The sequence below is a fragment of the Artibeus jamaicensis genome, unplaced genomic scaffold (genome assembly GCF_021234435.1).
Source record: "Artibeus jamaicensis isolate MK-2021 breed Jamaican fruit bat unplaced genomic scaffold, CSHL_Jam_final contig_793, whole genome shotgun sequence".
NCBI classification, from domain to species: Eukaryota; Metazoa; Chordata; class Mammalia; order Chiroptera; family Phyllostomidae; genus Artibeus; species Artibeus jamaicensis.
The window spans coordinates 4,376,700-4,400,643 of record NW_026521975.1 but is presented as its reverse complement, the minus strand read 5'-3'; the positions used below and the strand labels follow the sequence as shown (position 1 = coordinate 4,400,643).

At 39.9% G+C, this 23,944-nt stretch overlaps 1 protein-coding gene across 1 annotated transcript in view; it reads right to left on the bottom strand.

Moving 5' to 3' along the window:
• FLT1 (fms related receptor tyrosine kinase 1) overlaps nucleotides 1-23,944 on the bottom strand; it is a 188,198-nt gene that overhangs the window by 67,268 nt on the left and 96,986 nt on the right. Inside the window, exon 14 of the mRNA XM_037166857.2 lies at nucleotides 20,172-20,318. Coding sequence (XP_037022752.2) covers nucleotides 20,172-20,318 — 147 coding nt within the window. The remainder of the gene's footprint in view (nucleotides 1-20,171; nucleotides 20,319-23,944) is intronic.

Sequence of the window (23,944 nt, the reverse complement as noted above, 5' to 3'; positions counted from 1 at the left end):
ATTAACATTTAGTACAAGGATTAGCTTCTCTGAGAAGCATTTTCTGATGCTCTTGGACCTGTACTTTATTACTCTTGAACCACCTTGTCTGTGCCTCTGCTCTGGCACTTTCCACTTTGTAGTGAATGTGCTGATTTTCTCACTTGCTCTTAGAAAGCAGTAACTGTGCCATCTGTACTCATTAATGAGTCCTCAGCGTCTAGAGCTATACCAATAGACAGCAGACACTCAGTAACTGTGCAAATGTCCAAATAAACCAAGACAATAGCAAAGGGAATTTAGGGGTGAGGAAAGGAGTGAGCATTGCAATGTTTTTGGTTATGAAGCTAAGGTAGCAGAAAATGCTGACTCCCTATTTAGTATTGACTTATGATTCGCTGAATGCCCAGCTCTCCTTAGTCTGTAAAATTGTATGTCAGTTAATATTTTTGTCTTACAATTGATTCAAAGAGCTCCAGTTTCTAGAGGTTAGAAATGCAGACTCAGGTAGTTCCATAGTTCTGCTAGAACATTAGCCCTAAAGGGTCAAGTAAAATTTTACACTGAGTTATTTTTTGCAGGAACTTGTGATGTACTCCAAGAAATCAGATGATGAAACTCAGTGTCAGGACTTGCACTATCTCTTGTGTTGGATGCTAATGGGGGTTGTGGAGCAGTTTGTGATGATGTTGGTCTACATATTTATCCATGGGATACAGTCTAAATTTTAAACACATGTCCACTTCCTCAGTTTTTAGTATTTTCAAGGGATTTTTCAATCTTGCCATTTATATATAAGCATTTTTTTTTGTCCAGGGAAGAGCATGGAATAGAACTTTAATTCAACTCACCACTGAGTAAATAAGACTGCAGATTTTGGATTCACACATTTGATGAAATAAGGGCACATTTGTTTGCTTTCTGTTTCTTACACAAAAATTTGACTTGTTGCTGTCCTAAATTGGCTAATAAACTGACCAGTGACTCCCATTTTGTTGTTCTACTGAGCATTTGTACTTCTGACTTCAAGAATATGTCCATCCAATGTTGCCAAATTGTCATAATCAAAACTCTCTTCATCTATCAGAGTCTGATTCAAATGACATCTCCTTCATGAAGCCTACCCTGAGCACCTCAATCAGAGGTGCTAATTTATATTCAGTAGCATTCATACCATTCATGTTGCATATTTATGAATCACCTTTGTACCTATTATGTGTAAGTTTCTCAAGGTAAGGACTAAGTTTGCTCTTTTTCATTTTCTCTAGAATATAACAAAATGTCTAGCTCATGGTAGGTAATTAATATATGTTTGTTATTTTAATGAAGTAAAAAGTAAATTTTGTTTGTTATTATTATGATAGGCTCTCCAACTAAATGATAAATATTCTGAAGTTGGCACATGATATACTTTCAATAAATGTAAACTGTTGTGATGGTGATGTGTACAGTTCCAGGTACATAGTACATAATCATACCTTTAGATTGCTGGCTCTTTTTTTTACAATTGGTTTAATTATTTTTTTCAGCAGGAGAAAAAAGAATAAAGCTACAAGATTCTTTTAGTATTTTTACAATGTGGACTTCCAGCCAAGATGGAGATATAGGTAGACATACTGTGCCTCCTCGCACAACCAAAAGAAGGACAACAACAAATTTAAAAACAAAACACAACCAGAACTGACAGAATATTGAACTGTATAGAAGTCTGACAACCAAGGAGTTAAAGAAAAAAACATTCATCCAGACTTGCAAGAGGGGCGGAGACAGGCAGTCAGATGGAGAGGACTCCTGGTTGCTGGACAACCGGGCGGTCCCACATTAGCATGTAGATAAACCAGAAGGAACCAGTGGGGAGCGAGACCGACTGCACAACCCAGGCTTCCAGTACCAGGAAATAAAGCCTCAAAGCCTCTGACTGAAAACACCTGTGGGAGTTGAGGTGGCAGCAGGAGAAACTCCCAGACTCAAAGAAGAGTTCATTGGAGGGACCCGCAGGGTCCTAGAATGTACACAAACTCACCCACTTGGGAATCAGCACCTGAAGGGCCCAATTTGATTGTGGGTAGCAGGGGAAGTCACTGAAAACTGGCAGAGAGTGGAGCAGGAGGCACTGCTTCCTCTCGGACCCCTCCCCTCCTCCATAGACAGCATCACAAAGCAGCAACGTGGGTTGCCCCACCCTGGTGAACACCTAAGGCTCCGTCCAGTACTACATAACAGTCACAGTGAAACAAACAAAAAAAGGCCCAAATGACAGAACAGATCAAAGCTCCAGAAAAAATACAACTAAGTGATGACAAGATAGCCAATGTATCAGACACACAGTTCAAAACAGTGGTAATCAGAATGCTCACAGAATTGGTTGACTATGGTTGAAAAATAGAAGAAAAAATGAAGGCTATAAAAAGTGAAATAAGGGAAAATGTACAGGGAACCAAAAGTGACAGGAAGGAAACTGGGACTCAAATCAATGGATTGGAGCAGAAGGGAGAAAAAAACATTCAACCAGAACAGAATGAGGAAATAAGAATTTCAAAAAGTGAGGAGAGATTTTTTTTATTGGGACTTCCGGCCAAGATGGAGGCATAGGTGGAAACACTGTACCTCCTCGCACAACCAAGTTTATGAACAACAAATATTTAAAAATCAGAACTCAAGCAAAACAGAGAGAAAATTAAACTGTACCAAACTCTGACAACCATGAACCATTCAGCCAGACTGGTAAGAGGGGTGGAGTCAGCGACTGGTGGAGAGGGGTTGCACGGGAAAAAGTGGCCAGACTGACCCAGGTGCACAGGCAGTGGTAAGCAGATCCCAGGCGTGGGGTGGCAACTGGTGGACTCAGTGAGGGTGCAAGGCAGCTGGCTGACTGTGGTCACACATTTGCGCGTAGATAAACCAGGCAAAGGAGCGAGCAGTGAGGCAGACCACGCAAACCAGGGCCCCAGCGCCAGGAAATAAAGCCTAAAAGAACCAATTGGAAAAACTTTCAGGGGGTGAGGTGCCGGGAGAGGCTCCCAGACTCACAGAGAGTTCGTTGGAGAGACCCACAGGGTTCTAGAGGGTGCACAGGCCCACACATCTGGAAACTAGCACCAGAAGGGCCCGATTTGCTTGTGCGAAGCAGCAAAGGGGACTGAAATCTAAGAGCAGAAAAAAAAATGCCATTGCTTCTCTCTGACCCCTCCCCCACATACAGTGTCACAACCCAGCGACCTGGGTTGCCCTACCCTGGTGAACACCTAAGGCTCTGCACCTCATATGAAACAAGCGCAAACACACCAAAACATTATGGCTCAAGAAGAACAGCTCAAGGCCTCAGAGCCAATGCTTCTAAGGGACCAAGAGATAGCCAACCTATTGGATGCACAGTCCAAAACATGTGATCAGGATGCTCACAAAACTGTTTGATTTCACAAATTAGATGAAAAACTAAGGCTTCACTAAGTGAAATGAAGCAAAATGCACAGGGAACCAATAGTGATGGGAAGGAAACTGGGACTCAAATCAATTGAGTAGACCAGAAGGGAGAAAAAAATGACCAAACAGAACAGAATAAAGAAACAAGAATTCAAAAAAAAATGAGGAGAGGCTTAGGAACCTTCAGAACATCTTTAAACATTCCAACATCCGAATTATAGGGGTACCAGAAGGGGAAGAGGAACAGCAACAAGAGAAAAATTTATTTGAACAAATAATAAAGGAGAACTTTCCCAATCTGGAAAAGGATACAGACTTCCAGAAAGTCTAGGAAGCTCAGAGAATCCCAAAGAAGTTGGACCCAAAGAGGAACACACCAAGGCACATCATAATTACATTAGCCAAGATTAAAATGAGGGAGAGAATCCTAGAAGCAGCAAGAGATAAGGGGACAGTCACCTACAAAGGACTTCCCATCACACTGTCAGCTGATTTCTCAAAAGAGACCTTATGGGCAAGAAGGGGCTGGAAAGAACTATTCCAAGTCATGAAATCCAAAGACCTACATCCAAGATTGCTCTATCCAGCAAAACTTTCATCTAGAATGGAAGGGCAGATAAAGTGCTTTTCAGAGAAGGTCAAGTTAAAGGAGTTCATCATCACCAAGCCCTTATTATATGAAATGTTAAAGGGACTTATCTAAGAAAAAGAAGATAAAAAATATGAACAGTGAAAGGACAGCAAACTCACAGTTAGTAACAACCACACCTAAAACAAAAGCAAACTAAGAGAACAGCTAGATCAGGAGCAGAACCAAAGAAATGAAGATCACATGGAGGGTTAGCAACAGGGGAGTGGGAGGAAGAGGGGGGAGAAGGTATAGAGACTAAGTAGCATAGACTGTAGGTAGGAAATAGACAGGGGGAGGGCAAGAATAGTATGGGAAATATAGAATCTAAAGAACTTGTGATACATGAACATGAACTAAAAGGGAGGAATGAGGGGAGTGGGTGTGCAGGGTGGAGGGGAATGAAGGGGGGGAAAATGGGACAACTATAATGGCATAATCAATAAAACATTTTTTAAAAAGTGAGGAGAGGCTTAGGAACCTCCAGGACATCTTTAAACATTCCAACATCCAAATCATAGGGGCGCCAGAAGTAGAAGAACAAGAGCAAGTAATTGAAACTTATTTGAACAAATAATGAAGGATAACTTCCCCAATCTGGTGAAGGAAATAGACTTTCAGGAAGTCCAGGAATCCCAGAGAGTCTGGGACAAGTTGGACCCAAGAAAGCACACACCGAGGCACATTATAATTACATTACCCAAGATTAAAGATAAAGAGAGAATCTTAAAAGCAGAAAAAGAAAAGGAGAGTTACCTACAAAGGAGTTCCCATTAGACTATCAGCTGATTTCTTAAAAGAAACCTTTCAGGCAAGAAGGGGCTGGAAAGAAGTATTTGAAGTCATGAAAAGCAAGGATTTACATCCGATATGTCTCTATCCAGCACAGCTATCATTTAGAATGGAAGGACAGATAAAGTGCTTCCCAGGTAAGGTCAAGTTAAAAGAGTTCATCATTACTAAGCCCTTATTATATGAAATGTTAAAGAGACTTACCTAAGAAAAAAAAGATAAAAAATATGAACAGTAAAATGACAACAAACTCACAGCTATTAACAACCAAAACAAATACAACAATAACAAACTAAGCAAACAACTAGAACAGGCAGAGAATCACAGAAATGGAAATCACATGGAGGGTTATCAGTGGGAGAGTTGGAGCGGGAGAGAGGGGGGAAAGGTACAGAGAATAAATAGCATAAATGGTAGGTAGAAAATAGACAGGGGGAGGTTAAGAATAGTATGGGAAATGGAGAAGCCAAAGAACTTATATGTACATCCCATGGACATGAACTAAAGGGGCAGAATGCAGGTGTGCAGGGTGGAGGGGAATAAAGGGGGTAAAATGGACAATTGTGATCGCATAATCAATAAAATATATTAAAATATTTCTACAATGTTAAAACTAAAACTGATGGTTGTTCTAGGCTATGTGTGTAAGTAAATCTAGAATGCAAAAGGGTTAAATAAGATTTTCTCTTTTAAAGATACAAAAATTTAAGCTTTTATTGTATTTATTTACTTCCCTTTTTAAAATTATGTTATTGAATATGCTATTTCAGTTGTCCTGATTTTTTACCCATGCTCCCCTCCATCCTGCATCCCCCACTCCCTCAGGAAATCCCCACACTATTGTTCACCTCTGTAGGTCATGTGTCTAAGTTCTTTGGCTACTCCCTTTCCTGTATGTACTTTACATCGCATGGTTAGTCTGCAACTACGTATTTATACTTCTTAATTCCCTCACCTCTTGCCTATTCTCCTACACCCCCTCTCCCATCTCTTTGTCTTTAGCCTTTGGCATTTTAACTATGATGTGTCTTGAAGTGGGCCTCCTTGTGTCCATCTTGTTTGGGATTCTCTTTGCTTCTTGGACTTGCACATTTATTTCCTTCACCAAATTAGGGAAGTTTTCTTTTATTATTTTTTCAAATAGATTTTCCAATTTCTTGCTCTTTCTTTTCTCCTTCTGACACCCCTATGAAGCAAATGTTGGATTGCTTAAAGTTGTCCCACAGCTTGCTTACACTATCCTCATTTTTTGTATTCTCTTTTCTTTTTGTTCTGCAGTTGTTTTTTGCTTCCTTATGTTCCCAATCATTGATTTGATTCTTGGCTTTGTCCACTCCACTGTTGTTCCCTGTAAATTGTTCTTGATTTCAGTTAGTGTATTTTTTGTTTTAGGCTGGATCTTCTTTATGCAGTTAAGATCCTTACTTAGTTCCTTGAACATCCTTATAAACAGTGTTTTGAACTCTGCATATGATAGATAAATTATCTCCATTTCATTTAGCTCTTCTTCTGGAGTTTTGATCTATCCTTTCATTTGGGCCATATTTCTTTGTCTCCCCATTTTTGAAGCCTTCCTGTGTTTGTTTCTATGTATTAGGTAGAGGTGCTTTGACTCTAATGTAGTAGGTGTCTTATAGGGCCCAGTGGCACAGCCTCCCCTATCACTCAAGCTGGGTGCTCAAGGTGTACCCTTCCTTTGGGTTGAGTACACTCTCTTCTTATAGTTGAGCCTTGGCTGCTGTTGGCAGGTCAATGGGAGGGATTTACCCAGGCCAGTCAGCTACAAGGTTTGACTGTGACCACCAAGCACCAACCTCCACCCTGCACGGAGGATCAGCTGTGCAGGGCAGGGTTGTTGTGTTCTGACGTGGTCTGTAGCTGTCCACTGGGTGTGCTGGCCTTGATGATTCCCCTATGGTGCAGGCCAAGATCAGCCCCTATCTGTGTTTAGACTGGGGCCACCCTGCCTGAGTTATAAAACAATCTGAGATGGCTGCTACTTGTGCTAGGCTTGGAGATTTCCAGGGGAAGCCAAGTTGCGCCTCTAGGCTGCTAGCCTGGGGCTCACTGAGGCCAGCTGCTGCTTGTTTGAGAAGATTTAGGAAGTCGTGAAGCAAGAGCCAAGACCAGATATTCATATGGAAAACCAGTTTGGGTGCAACCATAAGTTAGATGTGGTGGAGTCTTGGGGATCTCCAAGGCAGGTCAAACAGTGTTAGCCAGGTTGATGGAATCTTGGATATGGCACCAGTCTGCTGGCTCTGTGGGAGAAAAGCCCAAAAAATGGACAATGGCCTCTGCTTGCCTCAATGCCAAACACCTCAGCCTCTCTCTACATGCCACTGGTGCCCCTCAAGCCATCTGACCTCTCCTGTGCCAGAGCCCAGAGGGAGTGAGTCTGAGTAGGTGAGTACATGTATGGGTTCTTTAAGAGGAGCTGCTTGGGGGTCCAGAGGTTTCTTCCACTGACTCAATCTCTGCTGGTTTTTGCAGCCAGAAGTTGTGAGGACTTATCTTCCTTCCTGGGCTAGGGGGTCTGGTGTTGGCCTGGGACTCCTTGTTCTTGAGATACCCCTTCTGGATTTTTATTTACCACATGTGGATGTGGGGTTAGCCCATTCCTTGCCCATGCCCCTCCTACCAGTCTGGATGGATGTGGTTTCTTTAATTCCATAGTTGTCAGACTTCCATTCAACTTGATTTTGGTTGGTTCTGGAATGATGGTTGTTCTATATTTTAGTTGCAATTTTGTTGTGGTTGTGCGAAGAGGTGAGCCATGTCTGCTTACACTGCCATCTTGATCAGAAGTCTCTAAGCTTTCCTTACATTTAACAAACTTCATAGAACAGATACTGCAGGGGAATAAGCCCCTCCCCCACCAGCTCTACCTTCAGGAAGTGAACATGGGCAGCCAGCCCTGTGTTCAGTGTTCCCCAAAGAGTGTCCTTTCTATTGCTGCCTCCAAGCAGCAGCTGGTTGGTAGTTCTTAAAGGCACTGATTAGCTAAGAGCTGTATTTGACCTAAGGACCAAAAGAACCAAAACATAGTTTCAGGATGGCTAAAGGTAACTCAACAAAATTAGAGAGAGGATGTCTGATTGACTTCCCACAAAGAATACAAAGGCGATTTCATATATCCAGTCTTTGAAAGTTTGGAAAACTGTGTCTGGGGAAAAGAAATCCAAGTTTAGTAAACTATATAGGCTGACAGCATTGGGAAGTGAAGGATGATGGACACATTAAATGGCACTAAATTATAAATGACTCCAGTGTTTTCAAGTGGTTACCATGTGGCCTCTCTCTTGTCTATGGAGAATTTTACCCTAAGATCAAACCTCATGGCAAAGCCTTTGTAGATGTAAGGAAAAAAAAGTTGGTGAAGGGTGGAATAATCTGAGACATAGTGACAAGCAGCCTTATGATGTGTTAAGTAGGAAGAGAATTATGAGATGTTAAAAACATGTGGTCTAAAGGGAATCTGATGGGAATGTAATCCCTGATGAGACAACTTACTCTTTAGCCGTGGAAAAGACAGAGAAAAAAGAGGAGCTCTTAGATAAGAATAGGACTGATGACAGTGGTGAAAAAAATATATAATATTCTTCTCCATGTAATAAAGAAAAAGCCATAAACCAAGGTGCTTTCATTGAGGATAATGTCTAGCTCTTTGCTAATTTAACTTACAAAATTAGGTTATGATAATAGAAGAGTTTCCAAAAGCTTTCAAGAAGTTATAGACTGGTTGACTTGAAGGGGTTATAGTGGAAGTGAGCACCTTGAAACTGTGCCAAAAACACATGTATTTTTAAACATTTAAAAATGAAAAGCATTTTTGTGTCTATCCCCTGTGAACTTTGCTGTTGTTCTAATGAAGCACTTCAAAATAATTCAGGCATGTCAAATGGTCTTGAAAATGTGTCAAGCGGTGCTAACTCTATGATTATTAGCTATAAAGCCTTACTTATCAACTATGTATATCTACAAATTATGAAATGAGCACATGCACACATACATGCACTCATCCCTGCCGAGACAAGTTCTTGTGGTGTGTTCATATTTGCCACAGCTCCTCCAAGAGGTTAGATGCATTTATATAGCAGGATATAGCCATCCATCTAAATGGCCTTTCTGTATGTAGTGAAGCAGTGTTTTTATGACCATTTTAATAGTATTGCACTGCATATGAGGTTAAAGTTAATAAAGTCTTTCTCCATCAGAAGAAGAATAGCTAAATAAATGATGGGAATACATAGTATATTATAGTGCATAGCCGCTAAAGTGAATGAGCTAGAATAATATGTACTGACACAGGGAGAACTCCAAGACAAATTGTGATAAAAGCCAGTCATAAAACAAAACAGCATGGTCTCAGCTCCCATTTATCTTACAGATGCTGGCTTTCCCACTGAACCCTGCTATTGGCCCCTCACTATAATCCATGATCTTATTTTGTTCGTCATAGCAATTATTACAATCTCACTGTATGCTATATGCTTATAGTGTTGTTTGTTTACAAAATTTATTATCTGTAATTTTCCATTAGAATGTAAATTCAAGGTTCCTGCCTTGTCCCCAGCACCAGTGTATCTCTGACACAGAGCTGGCTCTCAGTGAATAGCTGTTGAAGCAATGAATGACCGAATCCTGTTTATTATTTGTCCCACTCTTGCCTCACATTTGAATATATGCACATATATATGTAAAAAACAGAACTGACAACATACACATTATACAGTTATTATGCGTTAATTCTTCATAAGGAAAATGTTAATAATTTTTTCTATTTTAGCCCTATGTAACCTTTTACCATAAAATATATTTATGTATTGCCTATTTAATCAAAATAAATATTGGTAGTTTTAAAAATGATATTGTAGGCATCTTTATCATCAGCTAAGAGCCATTGAACTGAAGTTTAAAAGCTATATAAATCCAAATACTTAAAACACTTGCAAAACTTTATAATACTGATTATAAAGGAACAATGAAATATTTTTGGAGCAAGAAAAACATTTGCACTTCACAAGAATTTACAAATTTAGATTAAAGCAATAAAAAAGCAAATCAAAACCCATTCCATCAATTGGCCTCTATAAAGTGTGTGCGTGTCAGGGGAAAGCATGGCATATAGTATATTTTTTTAAATTTTATTTCATTTGTCAGCAATGTTCAGTTTAATTATGACCAAGTTAAATGAGATGGCTCCATAAGCAAATATACAAATTCATTGTTTAAGACTCCTTAGCAGCAGAGGTTATGTGAAAATCAAGTTTATCACTTGGATGTGGGGTACAGCAGGAACAGACTTTCTTTAGCCATGAATATACTTTCTTTTTAAGTATATTTTATTGATTATGCTACAGTTTTCCCATTTATCCTCCTCTTTATCCCCCCTCTGCCCTGCACCCCTCAACCCTCCAGCATTACCCCCTTATTTCATGTCAATGGATTGATTGTACATGTATCTGTTTCCTATACCATTCTTAACCTCCCCCCATCTATTTTATATCTGCCACTTACGCTTCTTATTCCCTGTACCTTCCTCCTCCTTCCCGTTCCCCACCCTGCTGAAAACCCTCCATAGATCTCCATTTCTCTGGTTCTGTTCCTGTTCTAGTTGTTTGCTTCATTTTTGTTTTTGTTTTTTAGATTCAGTTGTTGGTAGTTGTGAGCTTGTTATCATTTTACTGTTCATAGCCTTTGATCTTAAATTTCTTAGATTGGTCCCTTTAACATTTCATATGATAAGGGCTTGGTGATGATGAACTCCTTTAACTTGACCTTATCTGGGAAGCACTTCATCTGCCCATCCATTCTAAATGAAAGCTTTGCTGGGTAGAATTATCTTAAATATAGGTCCTTGCCTTTGATTACTTGAAATACTTCTTTCCAGACCCTTCTTGCCTGTAAGGTTTCTTTTGAGAAATCAGCTGATAGCCTTATGGAAACTCCTTTGTGGGTAACTCTCACTTTTCCTCTTGCTGCTTTTAAGATTCTCTCTTTATCTTTAATCTTGGGTAACTTAATGATGATGTGCCTTGTCATGTTCCTCCTTGGGTCCAACTTGTTTGGGACTCTGTGGGCTTCTTGGACTTCCTGAAAGTCCATTTCTTCTGCCAGGTTGGGGAAGTTTTCTTTCATTATTTGTTCAAATAGGTTTTCAACTTCTTGCTCTTGTTCTTCACCTTCTGGCACCCCTAAGATTCTGATATTGGAATGTTTAAAGTTGTCCCAGAACTTTCTAAGCCTCTCCTCTTTTTTTTGAATTCTTGTTTCTTCATTCTGTTCTGGTTGGATGTTTATTTCTTTTCTTCCAAGTTGCTGATTTGAGTCCTGACTTCCTTAACTTTGCTGTTGGTTCCCTGTATATTTTGCTTTATTTCACTTTGGGTAGCCTTCATTTCTTCCTTCATTTTGGAACTGATCTCGACCAATTCTGTGAGCATCCTGATTATCAATCAGTGTTTTGAACTCTGCATCAGATGGGTTGGCTATCTTCGCATCACTTGGCTCTTTTTTTTGAGCTTTGATTTTCTTTCATTTGGGTCGTGTTTCTCTGTTTCAGTGCACCTGTTTTGTTATAATGGGGCAGGGCCTTAGGTATCGACCAGAGCTGAGCAACCCATGTTTCTGTGCTGTGCTACTATCTGTGGGGGAGGGATCAGAGAGGGAACAATACCACTCGCTTGCTCTGCTCCAGCCCCACCTTCCAATGAACTCTCTCCTGTGAGACAGGAAGTTTCTCCCTCCATTGCAACCCCTGCAGTAGTTTACAGCTAGCTTTGAGTCTTTATTTTCCCATTCAGCCAGCCCCACACTTCCACTGCCTTGCTGAGTGTCCTCTCCACTCAGCTGCCAGTCTCTGGTCTCCGGCCCTCCTACTGGTCTGGGTGAATGTTTCTTTAACTCCTTGGTTGTCAGAGTTCCATGCAGTTTGATTTTCTGGCACTTCTGGTTGTTTATTGTTTTTAGATTGGTTGTTATCTTTCTTCTGGTTGTGTGAAGAAGCAAAGCATTTGTCCCTATGCCTTCATCTTGGCCAGAACGCAGGAATAGATTTTATTGATTTGACTTTTTCAGCGATTCAGAGTCATGTGAGTGATAGGCTGAGTTCACTGAATAAATTATCTGAGAATATATTTGTGTACTTATTTTCCTTAATTGAATCAAGCATAGTGATGAGCCCAGCTGCATTGCTGTGTCACTTTCGGTTCTGGCTACACTGTTTCAAGTTTGTACTTGGGTACAGGAGGGGTTTCCATGGTTATTTGTAGACATGTGTAACAAAAAAACCTCATCTAATTTTTTTGCTAAGAGATAGAGAAGACTTATCTAAGGTACTGTGAGAGTTTTCCTTCTTTAGTCTCCCAGTTTTCAGTGTAGATTAGACATTGAGACTCCTCCTATTCTGAGAGCCCAAACAGAGACGTTAGTCTGGGGGTTAGTGACTTTGGATGGGGTATACTCCCTGAAATCTCTGGGTTGACTGCTGGGTGTCTCTTCTCCCTTGTCCCCCATCATATTTCTATGTTTCCTTATTTTGCTCTTCTTTGTTTTTTTTTGTTCCCCATTTCTTTTTCTCTGCTACTGGTCCTGCAAATATCAACTGCTCTTCAGACAAAACAAGCTCCTGATGTTGGCCATGTTACACTACAGTTACATGTGTTGCATAAGAGGCCACAGAAAGAATTAAAAGAGGAGGCTGATTCACAGTCAAAAGGGAGAAGCTTTAATGGGTATGAGGTTTCCATTTGAGATGATGAAAAAGTCCTGCAACTAGATAGTGGGGATGGTTACACAGCATTGTGGACATACTTCATGTTACTGAATCATACACTTCAAAGTGGTTAGAATGGTAAAATTTATGTTATGTGTATTTTGCCACAATAAGAAAAAAAGGGAGAGGCTTTTCCCAAAGTGATGGCCACATTTTTGGGTTCTCTCCCATTTTGAGTTCTCTCCTAAATTTTTCATTTGAAAATTCTAGGACTTTAAAAAAAGCACACAGTGGGGGTGGGGAGATCATGGAGACAACTGTACTTGAACAACAATTTAAAAATGTGGAAAAATATATAAAAAGCACACAGTCACTTAACCAGCTGGCAAGGTCCCTGCCATCGATGAGAATGAATTTGCGCCACCTAATGTGTGGTCCCTCGGGTGGGTCTTGCTGTGAGGCATTTCTGGGCTGAATGGGGATGAGAATGATATGCTGGAAAATGCATCCAAGAAATTGGGGGGGCAAAGCATTATGATATAATATAATGCTGTGTGTATGTATGTGCAAGACCTAAAAAAGCTGGAACGTGACAATAAAGAGGTAATTGGAGGGTGCTGAGATCAATTCTCTACAAATAACTTTTGATTTCCAATACAAAATGGGACTGTACTCTTGGGCTACTTTATTTCCTGGATGTAAATCGTAGAAATCTACAGCTGTTCCCATCAGTCTCCTTGAACTAGTCAGACATTAACAAGTCATTGTAGAATTTCTGGAAGTGAATAAAGTAATATTCTCCATTTTCACCATGTTAGGACTATGGTTCAAGTCAGAGTTCCTTTTTTGGGGGGTGGGTTGGGCTTGTAGCCAACCAACTCTATGTCTTCCCTGTTATTACCCTACTCCACTCCTTAGTTTTACTCCTTTCTCTTCACCTTCTAAATGGAAGCTTATCCGTAGGAAAGAATCAAACCTTGGTTCTGCAACATGTTCAGGATGTCCCTTATGCTTATATTTTTGTCAGAGGTACACCTGAACGTAAGAACTTGTTTGAAGATTTTGGCAGGGGAGAAGAGCTACTGGCATATCTGCTAGAGAAGCTGGGCCCTTCTTGGTCTGCGTACATGACACACTGAAGAGAAAGGAATGGTAGGAACGGCTGCTTAGCCAATCACATCAACAGACTGGCTGGCTCCGTGGGGGTCCATACATGGAGCAGCCAGCTCCCCTTCCATGCATGGCCCTCGTGGACCTGGGAATCTTGTACACATTTCTTTTCTGCAATATTTCTTAATTCACTATGCACAAGAAGGGTGGACTTCATGAGTAAGAAAAGGCAGTTACGACTCAAGTTTTACAAAAGATAATTGACATTTCCGAATTTTATTTTTACTAAGAAATCAAGCTGCTAATTCAAATAGCCTGAGGGTGACAGTGGGCCGTCCCCAGGTATTAATATTTCCATTCATCTCTTTCCTCTCCTTTTCCTTAAGCTCTCTCCTAGATCTGTGAAAAGCAGTTTAAACTTCAGATATAATTCTATTTTCCCAGGTACTATGATAGGTCACCTTGGTCTGAAAATGCATTTACAGGTGCAGATATTTGGTGTCAGTGATGTAGTGGTGACAGGAAGGCACTCCCTGTTAAGTCACTAAATAGTCCTGGAGACGGAGGTTCCCGGGTCACTAATGCATCATGAATATCATTCATCAGTGGGTTAGAATCTCCTCCAACTTCAGTCTATTTAAGACAGAACTTACTCTTTCTAAACTCTTTGTTGTTCCAATCTTACTGCTTTAATCTTAAAGTATTCTGAAAATATTTTGCTGTTATAGAAATTTAGTGTAAATAATAGTTGGATGATGGTTTTTTAGGTTCAGGCAGGCCTGACTAAAAACATCTCAGGTCAATATTGCCTTCTGTTTTCTTAAATATTTTCAGAGAACGAGAGTTTTTTACTTTGTTTAGCATTCTAATGACTTTGTCAAATACCCCAATTTTCTATGCACAGTTGTTTGTGTGATGATTTGTTCTCGTGTCGGTATAAAACCAGGCTAGATAGGCCTTTTGCCATATCTGTTTTGATCTTGAATCCTCACAGTGCCAATTCTGAAGGACGTTGCCAACAGCACTCTTTGTTTACACAATATGTCCTTTAAAAATACTTAGGGCCTCTTTGGAGGATCTGTGAAGTGTGAGGTAGAAAGGTAACTGTTGATCATTTTGAAGGAACTGCTGGTCCCTTGGCCAGGTGGCTGGAGAAGTAGTGAAGACACTCCAGGGAGTCAAGGTGATCTCTTTCCATTATCCCCAGTCTGGATGCAAACCATTTACACTTTTAGCCCAATAGGAATGAATGTTTCCTAAAAGAGCTTTGCTGTCTCTGTACCTCTAAGACTTGAACAGTACTCAAAGCAGCCACTGTCACACAGAATTTGTCTCCAATGAGAACTCTTGCATGGTGCTTTTTGGTATGGGTCCTTTCAAATTATGGTTTGTTTTTTTATTTGTGGTATGCCCAGTCCATTCTCTTTTCCAGGGTCTCTTCAAAGTAAATACGTCTCAAATTACCTCCCTCTTTCAACTCTTTGCACCCCATTAGTCCCTCCTAATAGTTACGATTCTTTCTTTGCTCAAGTCTAATGTGAATGTTCTGCGGCCCTCATTGCTTCTCACATATTTTCTCTTTATCTCTCATCCATTCTCTGCATTTTAATCGTTATTGAGCCATACTATTTTCTACTTGTTCCATTTATTAATTCATCTTATCTCATTTTTAGACCCATTAAATCTGGTTAATAGAAATGATGATAGTGAGTAAGTTAGGACACACATGGTTGCTGCTTGAAGAAGCTGTATTTATTTAAACACAGGAATATAATTACACTAGATATTTGGTTATTCCAATTTTAGTTTTCTTGTTTACTGCTGTATTCACCAAGCCAAGAATAGCACCAGACACAAAGGTGTGTCTTGCTAATGTTTGCTGAGTGAGTAAAAGTGTGTTGGGCTGATATGCAATGCATTCTAGAACTTTAAAAACTAAAGAGTAACTTGATTTGGGTTCAGAATAATTTTTAACTTTATATATGGCATGTCTGCTTTTTAAAAGTGTTTTAAATCTTTTTATTCTGCTTTAAAATTTTTAAATAAGTACATTAAAACATAAACTGTAGTCTTTAGGAAGCTTCCTCCTTAAGGGTTGGAAATGAGAAAATATTCGTTGTTTAAATACATGTTTGTTAATGGCCATGAGGTTATTTAAGACTAGTACCTCTTTGTTCTTTTGTGAGTAATGTGTACTGATGCATAGCCCCACCTTCTCAGGTGCAGAGCACAGGCCTGTGGTCACTTCTGGTCTGAGCTGTGGTCACGCCCCCACTCACTCCATGACCTGGGGCCAGCTAGCACTCCTCTCTGGCTCCACTTCCTCATCCTTTGATCTATGATCCAGGCATAACAATTTAGCAGATTTCACAGAATTGTTTTGAGGAACAGATAAGTTAATATTAATAAAGTGCTTAGAACAGCACAGGGTGCCTAACAAGTGCCTGCTAAAAGAGACTGAAATCAATCTAATAACATTACCTACCTCAGATGACAGCTGTGAAGGGTAAATGAGATATCTGTAAAACTCCTCATGAAGTGCCTTGGTACCTGGTGAATGCTCAGTCTTTATTATTTTTTTAATAAAGAAGACATATTAAGATTAGATCTATCTACAGAGGTTTTAAAAATAAGATACATAAAACAAGGGAACAAGTGAGTGATGTTCTCTGTGACGGGAACTGAAACTAAAGCCAGACATCAGAGAAAAGGAGTGTGAGAGAAGGACCCCTGCTGAGGGCAGCCCCTGGGGCCCAGAGGCTGAGGGGGAGAGGAAAGAGGAGACACTCTGGGAGTGCTAGGGGTGCTGGGGGTGCCGAGGGTGCTGGGGGTGAGTCATAATTAGTAGTGTGGGCCATGTCATGGAGGCCCTGGAAGGCCTGGGCTTGTGCTGGAGTTGGAGGCTGGTGGCAGGACACCCTCTCCATGGGGTGTCAGGTAGCATGGTCTCCAGGGTGCCTGGTTTCTTCTCACTTGGGTTGCCCTGGTGGAATCGCTTCATATCTCCTGCACACATGCTTTCCTGGGTCTGTGTGCTGAGGGTCCCTTTTGTTCTTGCTTGATACCCAAGACTTTAGTACTCAGCTTTCATAACACTTTCTTGAAATTTCGTTTCTTTTATAGAATGGCTGTGCCCCACTGAAAGGTTTTCCTGAAAGGAAATGCGCAGGGCGGGAAAATGTCCTAGTCCCCTAAGTCCTTGCAACAGGTATTTTGTGGCCACTTGTTCTAGTGAGCTCTCACATGCATCCTGCTTCCTCTCTCCTATTTTCTTTGGAATAGAGTAAGTCGTCATTTAACAAATAACAATGATAATGGGCCAGATCTTATCAGTGATCCAAGGTCACTAAAGTGCTGTCAGTGTATAAATTCTTCCTGACTTGCCAGTCTTCATGTAAAAGATGCCTCTCAAGTCTCTAAAGAATGTAATTTATCCTCAGGGCTTTTACTCTCAGTCCAGCTTTCCAGAGGCTTAGTATATTGTGAATCAGTTTTCAGTCAAAATCTCAATGTTTTTCCATTTTTGCTTTGAAACCACCGGTGAGCCAAAGAGTATCACTTTGGTTACCTGTAATCTCTACCCGGAGGTTTGTAAAAAGACATCGCTGTGAAAGAACTGGTATTTGGGAAGACATCTACATGCATGAGCATGAGGGCCATAGTCACAGAGCATGTTGCATTGGCTGCTGAATTCACTGCCTCAGATAGAAATTTTACATAAGAAATTTTATAAATACTATATGCATGTAAAAGAGCTTCTCCAGAAAATGAAGAAATTCTTTTCAAAAGGCTGTAGTAGTTTCAAGGAGTAAAAAAATGGAAGAGAGATAAAACTGACAACCTAAAAGAGTTGAACTCAATAAATCCTAAGGGTAGCATATTAGAATAATATTCGGAAAAGATTTTATATAACAATTTATAAGATTCTGTAGATACTCTTCTTTTGGCCTTCAGAAGATCAAAGAGAGCTGAGAGGAAGATACTTTTATTGGATTTAGAGTTGTCGGTCACTTGACCGGACAATTCTAATGAATTCTGATAACTCATTGGCCAATTTCTATCTAAATGAAGTGGGTCAGAAGGTCTTATTTACTAAGTCAGTCATGATTATGTGCCAACTTATAGTAACTCATTTAAACCTCACCACATGCCTGTGAAGTCAGTATTATCCCAATTTTATAAACAAGGAAACTGAGGCTCAGAGAGTAAGGGGTGAGGTGCCCAAATCCTCTGGCCAGTGAGGACAATGCTAGTACTCAGACTCTCCCTGACACCTCATAATCTTTCTCCATTTGTAGTAACTGCCTTGCAACATTCTCTTGCGTGTTTATCTTCTAGGCCCAGAATGATTCTGAGCTTTCAAGACTGGTTCGACTATAATTCTTTAATCTCAATCCAAAGTATGAAAAGTGAACTTAAGTAAAATTTACCTTTCAAAGAATGACTCAACATCTTACATTAACATTTCATAAAAAGTATTTTTGTGTCCAAGAAAGTTGAGGGAATACAGAACTTGAAATCATGGTGTACCTGGTTTCTTCAGTACAGGACTTTGGGTGCTTAATATACCGGTGTGAACTCTGAATCTCTAACAGGAGGACATTTTACTAGTAGGTATAGTTTCACAAGCTATTTATTCATTCTTTCATTTTGGTAGACTATGTCAGGGGATTAGTTTTCTATGAAACTACATGTCTTAATTATGTATAATTTTCAACAAGATTATGTATGTTAATTATGTATCATCACTTCACTTTTTTGGACCTAAATTTTCTATTTTATAAATGGGGCTAAAGATATTCCAAAGGTTCCTTTAGCTTTAAAAATTCTGTGGCATAGCCCCTGTCTCCCCACCAAGTTTAAGCATTTGTGCTAACAAGTGCATTTGCTAAGGATAGAAAAAGATTTTCTAAAGATCATTTATTCATAAAACATTTATTGATTGCCAAGCCCTGTGCCAGGTTCTGAGGATAAAAAAACAAATAAGACGCAAATAGGCCTACGCTCCACTGTCTGCCCTCAGGGTGAGGGTGTGAAGTGCCGATGCACAGATAGTAAGAGAGCATGCACAGGAAAGATGAACAACATAGTCAGAGGGCAATGTGAACTGATGATCATAAAACAACTCAGGAAGAGAGAATAGAAACATTCATAAATCATAAAGACTCCAGGAGGATGTGCCACCTCTTTGCAGGAGTTCAGCAAGGCTCTCTGGAGAGCGAACACCCAATCTGGGTCTAAGGAATGGGTAGGTGTTAGGGGAAGGGAAGGTAGACACTCAAGGCAGAAGTGCCATGGGAACAGCAAAGGCACAGGGGACTGGAGCAGCACACCATGTGCACAGTGTGCAGTGGTCTCTGAGAGTGCACAGAGAGCTCGGGGCGTTTGGCAATTGCTAGAATGTAAAGTGTAAGGAGAGTACAGAGTTGTAGGAGTAGGGAGGGCCAGTTGTTGAGGGCCTGCTCTATCAGATGGTTGAACTTGGTCCTGTGACAAAGAGCCAATGGAACACATGCAACAGGGGAGTGACATGTTCCCAGTTACATTTTGTACAGCTGTGTGGAAAATAGATACAAAGGGAGAAAAGAGAGCTGGGGAGACCAGTTAGGACATCACTGCAGATGTTCAGGGGACAGATAATGGGCACCTGAACCTAGAGAGTAACAGTAGGAAAGCAGAAGAAAGAATGGATTTGAGAATATTTAGTATTTAGTAAGTTTAACCCGCTCAGCTTGGTGATTAATTAGGGGAGTGGGCTGAAGGAGAGATTATTATACCACAACCCTTTCCATACATTAAATTGAAAGGGAGACTTTGTGTAGAGGACTCACATTTAGGGGCTGCTTCATATTGCCCATGATTTGATTTGGGTTGTTGGGTTATTGCAAATAAATGGCAATCTTATTTTTAATATAAATGCAATTATTAATCAAAATTATAAATAAGTTTATCTTAAACTTATTTAACCAGAGAATTACAAGGCAAGCAATAGATAGTGTTTATGCTTAGTAATTTTAGTCTAGCTGTTTTTAAATACATTTTCTGTTGAAGGAAAATAAACACATGATTATTAGTTTAGATTTACCAGTATTATAAAATATCAATTAAAATATTCCTTTTACCAAACCATTAAAACTGATACAGGTGAATATAAAAGGTTATAAATCTACTCTGAACTTCATCTATGCCAAGTGTTCAAAGCTCTGCTGTCCCACAAGCCAAGGAACTAATCCTGGCAACATTCTCCTTGTTGTCAAGGTGAACCGACACCTTTCCTGCATGGCTCTTACCATTTCTTTATGAGTGCACTGTTTAAAGCAGATGCTGTAGGGTTAGAAACATGGTCTGCATAAGACCTGGCCCAAATACTCCTCACTTGAAGTTGATGTAAGTATGAACCAGAGCCCAACTTTTTATAGCTTTATTAGCAAGTGATTCTAGATGTATTGGCTGGAGGGGTAGGAATGTTGAGGGAAGAAGGGGACAATGAGGAAGAGTAAACACAGAGAAAACATCTCTTACCAGGTTCTTGTTGTATTTGGCGGTTGTTTTTAAACCAGGTGATCTCAGGCTCAGGGACACCGTTGGCATGACAGTCTAGAGTAGTGGAGCTACTGACAGCCACCGTGTGGTCACTGAGGTTTCGCAGGAGGTGTGGTGCTTCCTGATCTAATGAATGAAGAAAGAGAATTGTTATTACTAGTCATTTCTTTTTTGTGTATGTATCTCGACATTTGGAACACAGAATCAGCAAAACTCAACTGTAAGGTTTTATTTGTATTTTCTTCCCTAAATGTCTCTTCTATGATTAACCTACTGGTTCTTCTTTATTAAGCTGGTACAATATATTGAAATTCATTAGAACTCAGAGTAAGATCAAGAACTAAATTCTTTGTTTTTAGATTTCAATATCAAGATTTTTTTGCCTGGCCAATTAGTTTTCCTTCCTTCCTTCCTTCCTTCCTTCCTTCCTTCCTTCCTTCCTTCCTTCCTTCCTTCCTTCCTTCCTTCCTTCCTTCCTTCCTTCCTTCCTTCCTTCCTTCCTTCCTTCCTTCCTCTTTCTTTCTTTCTTTCTTTCTTTCTCTTTCTTTCTTTCTTTCTTTCTTTCTTTCTTTCTTTCTTTCTTTCTTTCTTTCTTTCTTTCTCTCTTTCTCTCTCTCTCTCTCTCTCTCTTTCTTTTCTTAAGCTTTTCTAAAACCTAAGGATTTTGCATAATAGTTTAGGAACGAGAAAGGAAAAACAAAATTTTGAATACAGGTTTGTAATGACTTTTTACATAAAAATACAGCATGGTGGTGATGAGCTAATATAATTTTGTAGGCACTTGTATAGCTGTGTTTGTGAGGGCATGTCTGTGTTTCTCAGCTATCAGTAACCTGGGTTGTAAGGCAGCAGACCAAACAGCAGAATTTCTTGAACTTTGAAAGCTTTATTGATTATTTCCTTCCTCCATTCCCTTCCCAAATGCAAGCCAACAAAGGATTCATTCAAGAGGCAGAGGCACAGATTTGTGGGTTTTGCACTATATAATAGTACAATATTGTATTTTATATTATTTTCTCTTAAAACATACAAATATGATACAATACAATTTATTTTAATAAAATGCCAACCAATATAGTACAACAAAATGAACTTAATACATTAGGATGAAATACATTACAACAGTAAAACCCCACACAGGAACAGCAGTACCCCCGAGGCCCCAGTGAGTACAGTGTCTATTTAATGAAGTAGCCAGTCAGTCCTGCTGATGTGTGTACATTCTAGTGAAGCAGGTGCTCAAGCTTCCACTGTAAAAGGGTAAAAACAACTCCTGATGTCTTCCCCACCCGCCCAAATCACCCATTTCCCCCTTGGTAGCAAATTTCGGAACAGAAATCAAAAGAATTTTGGCATAACTTACACATTCTGCATCACTGGTTTCAATTACACAGTATGAGCTTTCTCTGACCATTTCTGATTTTCTCATCTTATTGTACTAAACTGTGAAAGCAGCTTAGGAGGGACTGCAATGCTATGAGAGATGATACATTGCCATGGCTTTGGCTCCATGTCCCTGCGGTTCTGCCGAGGCCCCAAACCTTTCTCTTATTCCTGTGGGGAAACTCTCAGGATTAGCATTCGTTGAAGCAATTTAGAAATCTCAGGTTAAAAGTGTATTATCATGTAACTTTTAAACATGTTGACATAGTATAAGATGGCAGGGTTACTATGTTAGAACAAACAGATTTCCAGTTAAGTTTTGATTTCCATAGTTTATCATTAGCCTTTTCTCATTTTATACAAGATGAAATATGAAGGGAAATAAGAATGCTGAAGGAAATGCTCTGATTTATAAATGCTTCCCCCATCCTTTCACCAGCGTCTGTGTGTCTTTCCTGGTCTCTCTTGCCCCAGACAGAACCATTTGAGCAGTTCTGTGTCTGTGTTCTGTGCAATCCGTCAAATAGCTTTACTAACTGAAAATGTAGCCATCTATCAAAATCTGGCCAGTTTGACAGTTTCACGTGAGAAAGACCCCAGACAGGTCAGTGAAACATGGAAGATGATGAAGAACAGTGTCATTTACTATCTAGTACCTTTTATGGTAGGAAGCCAACTGTGATGTATCTCATTAAAATTCAGACCCAGTTCACTAAGTTAGACTTTTAATAGTTTCTCTGAGCTCATTTGCTATTTCCCATGTACTAAAAAGCTCAAATAACCGACCACTGTCCAAAGGCCTTATAAAAAGAATATCTGAACATAGGGCCTGCAGCACCCAGATAACTTTCATAGCTACCAACTGTAACATCATCAACACAGGCAGGATTTGGCTTTCCCGGCAGGTGTACTAGAAAGCAATGCTTTATGTGGATGAGAAGCCTTGCTTTTAACAAAAATGTCATGAAGAACTCCCAAAGGCTGTATCTGCCCTACACAAACTTCAGATGAGAAACAAAAGAAAAGCTTCAGAACAAACATAGGACTTTCAATTAAACACAAAGTTTACATAAACATGTCTGAAACTTACAGTAGTATGATTTTTTTCTTTGTACCCATTTCTGAAAAAAACGTTCTCCTATAAGCAAATTCTCATTTTGGGCTAGTTTCTAAGTGACCAATCAATCAAGGGATCATTTTATCAATTTCTACTTTATGGTTATCTATTTTGACATTTTGAATAAGAAAGTTACATCCAACAGGTATTTTTAAAACTAAGTTATTAGATGAAAATAGGTAGCTGCTTCCCAAAAGTTAACAAAGTAGAGCTGATCCCTTCAAACTGAGAAAATCAGAACTAACAGAATATTCCTGCTGGTTATCAATAGCCAAAGAGAGCTTCCACCAGCTCTTCCATCTCATGCCATTGTGTCTGCGCCAGAGACGCCCCAGGCCCCACGAACACAGAGCGTCATTCGGCGGGGGATGGGGGCTGAGGAGCCAGCCTCTTGCCCTCCACTCCCTCAATCTTCTCCACAGTGGCTCTTTTTTCTCTCTCTTTTTCCTGTTACCACCCCTTCCTCCAAACTCAAAAGTGACTAATAAAAAAACTGTTTTTCTTTTTGAAACTCTCTGGAAGGATTAATTACACAATGAACAATTAATTACAGAATTCTTAAAGTCATCTCTTGGAAGTACTTAAAATCATGTCCTGTGAATACAAAGACCCTTCCCTTCCCCATGAAAATTGCGGTTGCAATTTTAAGGGGCAGGAAATGATGGACTCTGCATGTCCAATGCACCACACTTTCCAGAGCACTCACTCCCCCACAGTTCCATTTGCTCTAAAAATCAGGCTCACAAGGTCTGTGGGTCTAAGGTATTGTTTCCTGAAGAAACACACTGACTTATAATGAACAAAGACACCAGGCACAAGAGCCATAGGTAAAATCTCAACATACAATTGATTATTCTTTCCTTTGGGCTGACAACTTCCAGGTTACTGATTGTTTTCAGAGTATTCCGGGCTCCGTAAAACTGGCATTCTGGGGAAATGGTATTGTTTACTCTTTCACACTTGACAAAAGCAATTCCCACGTGAAAGACAAGTTTAGCCGTGGGACAGCGACTGCTACCTAAAGTCGGAAACACCCCAGGGAGTTCCCAAGCCTGAATGGCAGTCACACTGTCAGCTCCCACTGGCCACCGCATTCCCAGCCTTGGCTGTTCTGGTCATTATGGTTTGTTTTCCAATAGTTCATGCCAGTCACATATGATGATCAATCATAAATGAAAACAATAGAACAGTGAATATTAATCTAGTCAAAAAAAATCACTTTCCCCTCAAATGCAAGCTTAAAACAAGAGAT